Here is a 12,377-nt window from a genome sequence, read left to right on the forward strand (position 1 = left end):
GCTCTCTCTCTCTCTTTCTCCCCCCCTCTCTCTCTCTATTTTAGAGCACATTTAACAGAAGATGATCTAATAAATGTTCCCTCTGTAGAAGAAATAAGAGATGTAAGCAAGAATACAATTCATTATTCATCATATTCACGTGTACATGTGTAGGTCATCAAGATGACTTCCAAGAGAGTCATAAGAGACAATTCAAGCTCACGAGCAAAAGACATGTAATGATATGCATCAATTAGTTATTTTACACATGTACATGTACATATATGCTTTTTGCTTATTGTTGTTTATTTTTACACGAATAAGTTTATTTTTAACACCTTTAGTCTCACTCTCAAATTACATGTACGTGTTCTCTCTCTCTCTTCCTCTCTCTCTCTTCCTCTCTGTCTCTCTCTCTCTGTCTCTCTCTCTCTCTCTCTCCTTTAGTTGCAGGCAGCATAATGAACAGTTGACTGTATATTGCAACACGTGTGATATATGCATCTGTGCTAGCTGTGCTTTGTGGGGAAAGGTTAGTTTGTAAATGAAAATAATTATAGTTTAAGCAAAAATGAAAGCCAGTTGATAGTGGACATAAAATTGGTATATTTGACTTAACTTTTGGCCTTTAAAGCCTATAGTGAGGTTAGTAATGCTCAAGGCCAGAATTGCATGATGAAAATAAAATATTGACCAGTTTTATGTCTGCTTCCAATTATAACTTTTATTCTTGCTTAAAAATAAACTGTTAGTTATACATGTACATACATGTGATGAATGAAAATGAAATTTTTATTGCTGGGTGGCATTAGAGGGAATATCCCAAATTTAATGTCTGGGGGAGGCAAATATTTTAGGGGGCATAGTCCACTGCCCCCCTCAAGCCAGGTGGCCCCCTTCTATTGCTATGCCTGAAATGTTGTACTAATAATAATAGTAATAATGATGATTTAATTATTTTCACGCAGGCATGGAAATTGGTATTCATAAATAACGCAAATTCAGCTCTTAATTGTAGCAATTAGTCATTTGATTATTAAATTAATCCATCGCTCATTTGGCAGCGAAATCACGCGTGATACTATTTATAACTTTATTCCGTGTTACTATTTTTAGCACAGACAAGAAGACCATGATATTAAGCCACTTGATGAGCTTCACAAGAAACACAAAGACGTCTTTACGACTGAAGTATGGAGGGCACCCTACAGCTGGAAATATTTGCAGGGAATTAAATTGTGCAAGCTTGCAGATAAATAAAAAATGCAAAATTTACAAACATGATTTAATTCATGTGTGACCTTGCTACAGTAACAATCAAAACCGCAAACCAAGATATTTATAAGGATTTGCGAATTTTTTCTCTGCAAAATTAACCGGCTGTATGGTACAATATTTAGAATATTGTCACAGGATGATCTTCTTATTTTTATTTTTTATTTTCTCTCTCAAAATTTTTTAAATTTAAAAAAATTAAAAAAAAATTATTTTTATATTTTGCAGCTCAAAAAGCTTAAGACCAGAATGAGTGAGATCATTAGTCTAGTTGAGCAAGTTGATTTGAAGATTGAGAAGGTGAAAACTGAGAAAGGGAAAACGAAACAAGAGATTGAAACAACTCTTGGTGCCATTGACGTGAGACTGGACGAACAAATGAAGCTAAAGCTACAAAAACTAATAGGTCAGTATAACTCAGTATACTATGCTAGGATATGTCAGTAAAACTAGTGATATGTACATGTACTATTATATTGTGAGAGAATTTTTTGATCTAAAATTTTCATAAATTTTGTGATTTAAAAGAAAATTAAAAAAAATCAAGTCCACTTAAATCAAGTGTGATCATACAAAAGTATATTATTACACACGTAGAACTAATTCCAAAGATTTAAATATGTGAAACTGATTGATTTTTGGATGGATTTGTGAAAATTTTGGGCAATGAAAATATCTTGCTATACAATATAATTTGTGACTATTGACAAAGGTACCTCATGGCAGGACCAGGTAATTAAATTTGTCTTTGAAGCGGGAAAAATCCAACTTCCTGTGCTTCATTGATAAAGGAATTTTTACACAGGATGCAAAAAGTTGCTATGTAGCTTTATCAAACAATGCTTTTCTGAGAAATTATACACAAGTTGATACTTTTGATGCATTTAATAATCTGCCCAATGCTACCTTAATTTTGTCAGTTATATATAGTCACGTTTATTCTTTTTATGACATTTGTATAATTATTTTTCTTTTTCTTTGTTGCTCAGAGGCAAAGCGTCGCTTAAAACAAGAAGTTCATGACATCAGCAGTTTATCAGCCGAACTGGAGACAAGACTAAAAGGCTCAAAATCTGAGTTCATTCAACAGGAGAAAGTCCTAAGGGAGAGAATGATGGCAAAGATACAAAAAGTAATTTAAATATCCGGAAAGTTTTGTGGCGAAAAACTTTTGTGGTTTTTGTAGTTACCGTGAAATTAAGAGCCATCAATTATTAGGAAGTTAACTAATGAGAGGCGTGACCGCTTTACTGATGATGATATAAAATAAAAAATAAAAATAAATAAAATAAAAAAATACAAATTAAAAATTAAAAATTAAAAATTATTGTATATAAAAAAAAATTTTTTGCCACTAATTTTTTGGGCTACATTGTACCGTATTTGCTTTGAAAAAGGATATACTGTAGAAAATGCACATGTACTAGTGTTCATGGGGTAGGGAATAAAGGTTTGAGTGTGTCATCTTTTTTTGTTTAGCTTCAAGAAAGTCAGTGCAACGATTTGGAGAGAGTTTTAGAAATCGGAAACTTTGTAAAGTACGTATACATGTACGCGTACGCTACGACCGTTTTTATTTTATTTTATATTTTAGTGAAGTAGTTCCTCAAGGAGAAGAATCAACTTTTGAGATTAAGAACTTCAAGTAATTTACATTTATACATGTACATGTACTGCATGTATTCAGGGTTTCCCACAAAGCATGCTAAGGGAGCTAAACAGCATGAGTTTCATGAGCTGACAAGCACTACAATACAGTACATGGCATTTGGAGCAACTTTAAAAAATCATAAAAAATCCAAATTTGATCGGAATCAGCTCAAAGTTGATACATAGCATAAGGACATGTGTAGGTATCAGAAAAAAATTTTTAAATGGAGAATTCTCTCCTTTTCATTTTTGGCAAAATTTGGCGTCAGACCATGTACTGTAGTACAGGGACTTTGACCTGATTTTTGAGCAACTTTAAAAATTCATAAAAAATCCAAATTTGATTGGAATCAGCTCAAAGTTGATGCACAACACAAGAACATGTATGTGTATCAGAAAAAATTATAAAAATGGAAAATTCTTTCCTAGCCATTTTTGACAAAATTTAGCCAAAATCCCTGTACTACAGAGACTTTGACCAGATTTTTGAGCAACTTTAAAAACTCATAAAAATTAATTTAAAAAAATTTTAAGTTTTTAAAAACTTAATTTTTATTTAATTTTTGAATTAAAAAATAAATAAAAAATTTTTGATCAACTTGACAATCTACTAACAAGAAGCTGCATGAGCACTATGCCAAAATCCTGTGGGAAACCATGCATGTATACATGTACATGTACATGTATACATGTATATGTATGTTTTTTATGCATTTTACGTGCTTAATATTATCACTTATTTGGTGTAGGGAGAAGCAGCGGAGTGGAGCTGAGATCTTTAGTCCTTTGCTCTCATTCTCTGGATTGGCATGGAGACTGAAAGTCTATCCAGTAAGAATTAATGTATTTTAATAATTTTTGTTTATTATTATTATCGTTATTATAATAATAACAATAAATATAATTATAACAAAAAATAATAATAATAATAAACAATAAGTCAAACCAAAAATGAAGACAAAGAGCCTTAATGCATTATTATTATTATTATTATTATTATTTATTATTATTATTATTATTATTATTATTATTGTCATTATTGTCATTATTATTTTCTTACAGAATGGTCACGGAGCTTTTACCGGTCGCTACTTGTGTACTTTTATAGAACTTTATGGAGGCTACAGTCAACCAGCCACGTTAGTACATTATACAATAACTCCACTGCATATGAACACAGAGTTTCTTAGGGCTGTAAATTTTGTGAATTTGCCTAAAAGTCTATTTTTGTTAAAGAAATTTTTGCCAATCATTAAAAAATTGCAAAATCTGTGAAATTTACAGCCCTTAAATTTTGAGCTATACTAACTACAAGTAGCTCTTTTTTTAATATACCCTCTCTTTTTCCTCTCTCTCTTACCCTCTTCTGCACTGTATTTATTTCTTTTATTTATTTATTTATTTATTTTTGTTTTATTTCTTCTCTAGTTATCATTACTCAGTTGAGCTCGTTAGAATGAGTGGGCGTGGTGGCAACAAAAACTTCAAGCGTGAATACAGTAAGTTTTCTGAATGAAGTGGGTGGGGCTCATTAATTATTCACGAGCTTATGATTAATTTATTTGCAGGCTCTGATTTCGTTGTCGGCGACTTGTGGGGCTACAAGAAGTTTTATGATCTCTCGAAACTAGTGAGATATTTATGATCAAAAAATAATAATAAAATATTTAGATTTAAAAAATAAAAAAATTAATAATTTTTTTCTCTGTTCTATAGGAGAGTGAAGGTTATCTGGTTCATGACACTCTTGTGTTAAAGTTTAGCATAAACCATCCAACCTATTTCGACAAATGCAGAGATTTAATGCTGTAAGGATGAATGCTACATGATAATAATAATAATAATAATAATAATAATAATAATATCTCTGTTTAATAAGCCTTCTTCTTTAAATCTCTTTACTTTCCCTCTTCCACCTTGTACTGTATGTGTACAGACAGGGTTTCCCACAAAGCATGCTAAGTGAGCTAAACAGCATGAGCTTCATGAGCTGACCATCATGTGGCTTTTTGAGAAACTTTAAAATTCATGTTTTGTACCAATTCAACTCGAAATTTCTACACAGCATAAGAACTTGTACACGTATACATGTACCAAAACATGCAATAAAAGTAGAGAATTCTCTCCTAGTGATTTTTGATAAAATACTTAGTGCTATATCATAGCACAGGGTATTTCATCAAAAATTGGCAGGTTTTTTTGCCAAATTTTTGAGCAACTTAAAAAATTTTCTGAGCACATCAAAATTTTTTGGGAAGCTCTGTTTCCATCTCTCCTTTTTTATCCTTAAACATTTCATCTCTCTCTCTCTCTCAGTCATGTTAATGATTTAAAGCACAAGATAATGTCACTAAAGCACCAAAACAACCAGTTACGCCAGGTCAGCAATATACTAACAATATACCAACAATTTACTGATAATTTCCTGATACGATATACTAGAAATGCCAAGGGATCAAAGACGTTGATGATGATGACCCTCCTCCCAAACCTCAAGCATCAACAAGTAAATCTTCCACCCACTCACTTTAATTACATGTACATGTACCAAATGTTTTTAGGATACTGCGCATGTACATGTACATGTATTGGGATGTGGTTTGAGCTGCTAATTCTTTTAGCATTTTCTAAGTTATTAATATTTAATGATGTAATCATACACTGCTTTTACATGCATATTTAGTACTAAGCTTCCTCACTAAATTTACTAGAATTATTACAAAAATACAAATAAGATAAAAATTAAATATCACATACATGTACATGTACATGTACTACATGTACATGTATGTGTTATATTTAATTTTTATCTTATTTGTATTTTTTTATTATTTACTTGTTGTATTTTTAGGTTCGAGTCTCTCCAATTCCTCTCCTGCTCACTCCTCTATCAAGAGCGGTACTGGAGGAGGTACTCAGACCTCACCCGCCCACTCATCATCAGTCGGAATGGGAGGGGTCACTCAAACATCCCCCGCCCACTCATCTCACGACAGGAGTTCATCAGGGAGCATGGCCGGTCCTCATTTCTCACAACCTGTAAGAAAATAATACATGTACATGTACATGTAAGTGTCTGATTAAAATTTTGCTCAAATTTTATGATAATTATAATATACATGTACCGTATAGCGCAAAATTTTTGAGGGCTGTAAATTTCGCGAATTTACCTAAAAATCTATTTTGCAGATTCAATTTTCGCAAATTTATATCATCTGCCATTTGTACCATAATTTGATTTTCATGGAAGTAATTTTTGCAAATCTTTAAAAAATCGTGAAATCCGTGAAATTTACAGCCCTTAAAAATTTTGCATTATACGATATTCATGGGGTTTTCCACAAAGCATGCTAAGTGAGCTAAACAGGATGGTTCAACATTCTCTCACTTCTTTCTTTCCTTCTCTTAATTCTTAGATACATCATTTCAAAGAGAGCTCCAGACAGTCTTACCATCCCATGACTCCACACGCGACACTCATCACACCTCTAGCCTCATCAAGTGGCTCTACCTCAACCCAATGGACCAACCCTCCCCCTCCTCCAAACCACTATAACTCATTCACTCAACAGCAGTTCATGTATCCTCCTACTCAGGAGGGGCGTGGCTTCAATCCTCATGCCACGCCCCATCACAATTCATCAAGACGTCAGTCGTTGGATCCTAAAATGCTCCGACTGATAGAGCAACAGAAATGGAACACTTTCGCCCAGTCCCAGATGGATTACCCCACTAATAGTTTTTTGGGTCACCACGGCTTTAAGGAGACTCCTATTCCGGAGGCTGGAGGGTACATGAGGCCCATGGGCGGGTCTAAAACTCAGCTTCACTCCGGGTCTATGCCTAGGCTCAATTTTCAAGACCTCTCCCAGGGGTCCAGAGAAGGGGAAGAGGAAGGAGAGACGGGTCGACTTGGTATCGGTGATTATAACGCTGATCTTGATCCTCATTCCATGCCTGGCGTCCTTGGAGGAGGTGGGGGTGGGTCGCAGATGGGGTCTATGATGCATCCCGGCCTCGCAAGTCAGGAGTATTTTGACCACGCCCCCCACATGCCATTCCTACCTGACATGTATCAAATGTCACAGCCCGATCTACTCCTGTATCATCAGCGCTGTGCTTACCCACCCTCCTCCTCTAGGGGCGTGGTCAAGCAACAAGCGACACCCAATCAAATGTCAAAGATGGAAAAGCACATGTCTTTGACTGATGTCTCGTCCCTCGTAGACTCCTCCCCGGCTCATTCACGATCCATAGCAACACTTCACGAGGGGGCGGAGTCTTCTTGGGGTGCTGGTCTCCGCCCTATGAAGCCGTATCAGCGCTCCCAAACAACCCTCCCTGTTACCGACCTCCCTCCTAATCAACACGGCCCTCCTGGACTCGCCTCAACCTTAGCTGCTAGACTCGCCTCTCCCATTAACCAATCTCCGTCGCCTTCTCGTCCGACCAGTGCGAGGAGGATTTCGCAGCATAGCCGACAGCCAAGACACCCCCGACCGTTGAGTGGGGTAGGTCCTGTCCAAGTGGTTCAGCCTGAGGGAGGTAGAGAGAGGAGGGGGCAGCAGCAACGTAAGGAAATGGAGCATCAGTTGAGGGGAAGAGAGGAGGAGGGGAGAAGGGAGATGGACAGGGAGAGAAAGACTGATGGAGTCTCATCATCGCCTCCTCTGGCATCTGTATCACTTTCTCAGAGTTCACCGGAATCAGTAACGTCACAGTTAACACAATCTGATTCAAGCCATCAGCACCAGCCTACCTCTAAATTACGCTCTTCTAGAAGGTGAGAGAAAGAGAGGGAGAGAGAGAGAGAGGGAGGGAGAGAGAGAGAGAGAGAGAAGTGCATATAATTGTACAAGTCAGAGAGACACTCCAGATTACATGTACTTTATTTACAATAATCAATTAATTATCATCACCATTATTATTATTATTGTTATTATTATTATTGTTATTATTATTATTATTATTATTATTAACTTAGGTACACGCAGAAGATAAAAACCAACAATGGTGCCAGTACCAGTGACACTCCCACACTCTCCCTCACCCTCACCGACCAACCGCCATCAACTAAAGAGACAGGGGGACAGCAGAGACAGGAGCAAGAGAGTACCTCAACTGGTGGATTCAGTCGTATCAGCGTGGGACAGAGAACAAGCAGTAATACCAGTCTTGCTGCCGAAATAATTTAACATAAATCAAACTCTCTCCCTCAACAATTATCAGCTTATTTTTATTATTTTTTTACGACTGTAACTGTTAAATAAATGTACAATACTAACTATATAAAAACTGATCAATGGACTACAATCAAGAGGAATGACATTATAACGAACGGGTTTTCTTAATTTTTAACTTAATCAAATAAAAATATTATGTGCAGTCCAATTTTGAGTTTTATTATTATTTCTCTTATTTTTGCTTGCATGTTGTTGTCTGTCCCTCTTTGACTATCGATCATTTTTAACCCCTGTTTGTTTTCATGTCATTAAATTTGTATTATCATCATTATTTCTAATACTCTATTTTATCTTCATAATTATGACTATAATGAAATTAATTAAGCTTAATGAGGGGCGGGTTGTCACGCCCACTTTTATTATTACAGATGTGTGCATGGAACATTGTAAAAGAAATCACTCAAGAGAGAGATAGGAAGGAAGTCCTAAATAAAGCCTAAAGCAAGAGGAAACACGCTTGTCTCATTCCACGGGCGTTTATCCTTCCGTATCAAAGAGAAAGACGACTCCATCAGCCTCGTTCAGCCTTTTATTTTATGGTCATTGAACAAGTCTTGGGACAAGGTATGTTTTGTTGATAGCTTGTAGAGAGAAAGGAAGGAATGGAGAAATTAGTAACACTGACGTTACTTGTACAATATTCGTTATTTTGCGTGCATGCATGTACGAACATGTACACGTACATAGTGGCCAACTATTATTTTTACAATTCTAAAATCTCGGGGCTAAAATCCCATTACTGTATTCAGCCTGGCCTCTTTCTCGACCCACCATTTGTTGATTGTTTTGGGTCATAGTAGTGGCGTTTATTGAAAGACTGAGGGTGGGAAAGTTTTAAAACATCCTGTTTTGAAGGCCACTTCACCGTAATAGTAAAAAAAGGCAATGGCTATAGCTAAGAGAATCTTTTGACCTACTTGCTGTAATATTTTCACTAATTTTCACTTCTGAGGGCATTCACTATAAGACTACGGTTTACACAGCAGCGAAAACGATGCAATCCGGTATAGTTTTGTGCCTGTTTTATGCTTCTGTTTACACAGTAACGAATGAAAACTTGATAAAATCTTGATCACTATGGAAACAGAAATGGTGTCAAAGGGTATCGGTTTTTAAAAACGATCTGTTTCTCGTTGCTTGTAAACCCAGCCTAAATATCATATGGGCTCTTCTTGATTGCTTGCTGTAGTACAGTAGGGGATTTTACAATGTATGTATACATGTATTTCGTGAGATAAGAAATTCACAAAAATTATATTAAGCATACATGTACAATTGGATCCACATGTCATAATTAATAATAATTACATTTCATCTTCTTGTTTTGTGAAATTAAGTTCCACATACAAACTATCATGTACATGTAAATTTTTCTAATACATAAATTAGATGTATTATGTACACATGTATGTCATCTTTTCGCTCATTTCTTCTTGTTTTGGTGTCATTGTGATTATTAATTTATTATTTGAAGTCATCGTTATCTCATCATGATCATGCTATGTAGTAAATTTCACTGGCCTCCCTCTCTCTCTCTCTCTCCCTCTCTCTCTCTCTCCCTCTCTCTTGGATAATTGAATTTTAAATCTGCTATTCACTAAATGTGAATATACATGTACATGTACCTGTACAAGTAGTTAGTTAGTAACGTGTTGTTTTTTAATGGAGTATCGGGATTCACTTTCACATGTACATGTACATGTACATGTACAGCACATACAGTATAGTGGGTAATTTTCGACTGGTGCTTATTTCTGTCTCTTTCGTTGCTATTAATTCTAATGAAAATTAATTCTGAAGATAGGCGTGACCATAATAAATTATTAATAACATGATAACAAGCATGGATGGCCTTGAAAACGGTGTTCACCTTCTAAAGAATCTCTTCCAGACCCTACAGGACCAGGGGACCTCCTTCTAATGCTGTCAGTCCTGCAGATACTAACGAAGACATAAGATCAATTATTTTTGTCTAGTCGAAAATAAAACCAACGAATTTTTATTCTAAAGTCATTTCTGGTTTTAGTCGAAATTTTTAACCACCGAAAATTACCCGCTATTCAGTAATTACAGCATATGTACATGTACATTATTATTATCATTATGACTCATGTATATAATATTATCATGGTTTAATTTATATACATGTATACATTTCCTTTTGTATGTATTTATCTGGTGTGTTGTTAATGACCTTTGGTTAGTGATTGCTTATATTCGTGATTTTTTCCCGTCGCTGTTAGAAATTGCCATAGCAACCAGATGCTATTTTAATTGAAAGTGGCGCAGTATTGAAGCACAGGACCAGGTTGCAGTGTTCTTCAGTTGTTATTCTTCTTGCTGTTACTAATCCTTGGACTCTTTGAAGTTCTTTTGGCCAGTTCTTTTCAGAAATACTCTACTCGCTCTGTCTTATACTTATCTTGGGACTCTCCACCCAATTCTTGTTAGTGTTTATTGACTTGGGTGTGGTTTATAATCATGGCCACGGACTGACCAGCATGAAGATCTTAGATCTATACAAGAATAGAGAACTGGAGTCTGGACGGCTCCACTAAAGCTGCTAAAGAATAGCTGATTAGCTGCTGAACATTGTAATTGTATAAACACGTGGTCAGTTGTCATAGCAGCGCTCAATAGGTTTCCATGGTATTTAATTGAAAATTTTTATTAGTTTTTATCACCTCTAATATTAGCAGCAGCTCGGTGAATATAAACAATATAAACGAACCTACGGTATTATTATTATTAATTTTACTATTGTTTTCAGGTCTCTTATCAAGGAGGGTATTAATATGCTCATCAAGGAGTATCATATTCCACTGCCTCTGACACTGGAGGAGTATAAGATAGCTCAGCTCTACATGATACAGGTAATGGGCATAAGTGTGACAATAACAAAAGAATTAATAACAATATTTTATAAAGTATATTGTAAAAGAGAGAGAGGGAGAGAGATAGAGAGACAGAGAGACAGACAGAGAGAGAAGAAGCAAATGACATAAATAAGGATTTACATATTAATACTAGTGATAAACCTGTTCATTTGTGTTATATTTTATTGGTACATATTATACATTAATTGTTTGTGTACATGTACATATATTATAATAAATAGCGTAACATCTAAATGTCCAATCAACTCTACAATATCTTATGCTTGTGTGTAAATTGTACTTGGAAGCTAGTGCAGATGTACATGTACATGTATGGTGACTAGTGTACATGTAATTCATTAGCTAATAAGTGCTCATTAAGTAATAAAGATGAAAGTCTTCATTCATGCGGTTTGGGGTACATGCTGTAATAATGTCTGCTTAATTTACTTGTACATGCACAAGTGTTTCAGTTACTATTGCTATTATTACTATTTGTTTTGTTTTATTTTTTATTTTATTTTTTATTTTTGATAGAAAAAGAGCCGTGAAGAGAGCGAAGGCACAGAGAGTGGTGTTGAAATTATTGAAAACAGACCTTACACTGATGGACCATTTGGTGAAGGGCAATACACTTACAAAGTAAAAGAACAACCTTTCACATGATCACAAAAATATGCAAAATTAAAATTCACCAATCACCAAAATTTAGCAATTCATCAAATTTTAGTCCCTCCAAAATTTCCCACTATACTGTACACAGGGTTCTGCCTAGAATAAAATTAGAGGTGGTTGGAGACTAATATTGTTCCTTTTAAATTGATGTACACCATACTAGTAGACTACAATATCATGCTTTATGTATGGTTATTAGTATTAATTGGATGGTTGGTCTAAGTGATGAACTGGTTGGTTCATTTGTTGAGGTGGTTGTCCCGACCACCCCCGACCACCATAAGCAGAACTATGGGTACATACATGTACATGTATGTATAGCGCTTTAGCTACATATAAATGTACTACTATATTTTCTCTCTCTCCTTCCTCCCCCTTCTCTCCTTGTATTAACTATTCATATCTCTCTACCACCCATCCTTCTCCTTATCTCCTGACAGGTCTATCACATAGGACGTCACATTCCAGGCTGGCTAAGAGGCATGGTACCAAAGACTGCCTTAGAGGTTCATGAGGAATCCTGGAACGCTTATCCTCGGACAAAAACAAAGTTCTCGGTCCCGTTTGTTGAGAAGTTTACGCTTGAAATTGATACTGTTTTTCAACAAGATGGTGGAACACAAGTGAGAAGGAGAGAGAGAGAGGGAGGGAGAGAGAGAGGGAGAGAGAGAGAGAGAGA

General features: G+C 35.5%; 2 protein-coding genes across 2 annotated transcripts in view; both read left to right on the forward strand.

Annotated features, from left to right (window-relative positions):
- The first annotated feature begins 30 nt into the window (after positions 1-30).
- LOC109583188 (uncharacterized) lies at positions 31-8,463 on the forward strand. Its single transcript, XM_019998427.1, has 18 exons — positions 31-102; positions 154-215; positions 427-511; positions 1,096-1,170; positions 1,483-1,660; positions 2,244-2,386; positions 2,734-2,792; positions 2,849-2,899; positions 3,654-3,735; positions 3,967-4,043; positions 4,333-4,403; positions 4,473-4,534; positions 4,621-4,712; positions 5,221-5,284; positions 5,347-5,410; positions 5,756-5,943; positions 6,321-7,687; positions 7,889-8,463. Exons 2-18 carry the CDS (start codon positions 163-165, stop codon positions 8,097-8,099), a joined length of 2,922 nt encoding a protein of 973 aa, XP_019853986.1. The 5' UTR covers positions 31-102; positions 154-162; the 3' UTR covers positions 8,100-8,463.
- Positions 8,464-8,502: 39 nt separating this feature from the next.
- LOC109583183 (membrane-associated phosphatidylinositol transfer protein 1-like) overlaps positions 8,503-12,377 on the forward strand; it is a gene marked incomplete at its 3' end in the record, with an annotated part of 5,544 nt that continues 1,669 nt past the window's right edge. The window contains exons 1-4 of the mRNA XM_019998418.1: positions 8,503-8,711; positions 10,918-11,020; positions 11,561-11,665; positions 12,139-12,320. Coding sequence (XP_019853977.1) covers positions 10,943-11,020; positions 11,561-11,665; positions 12,139-12,320 — 365 coding nt within the window. The remainder of the gene's footprint in view (positions 8,712-10,917; positions 11,021-11,560; positions 11,666-12,138; positions 12,321-12,377) is intronic.

This window comes from Amphimedon queenslandica, unplaced genomic scaffold, assembly GCF_000090795.2.
Source record: "Amphimedon queenslandica unplaced genomic scaffold, v1.1 AMPQUscaffold_13320, whole genome shotgun sequence".
NCBI lineage: Eukaryota > Metazoa > Porifera > Demospongiae > Haplosclerida > Niphatidae > Amphimedon > Amphimedon queenslandica.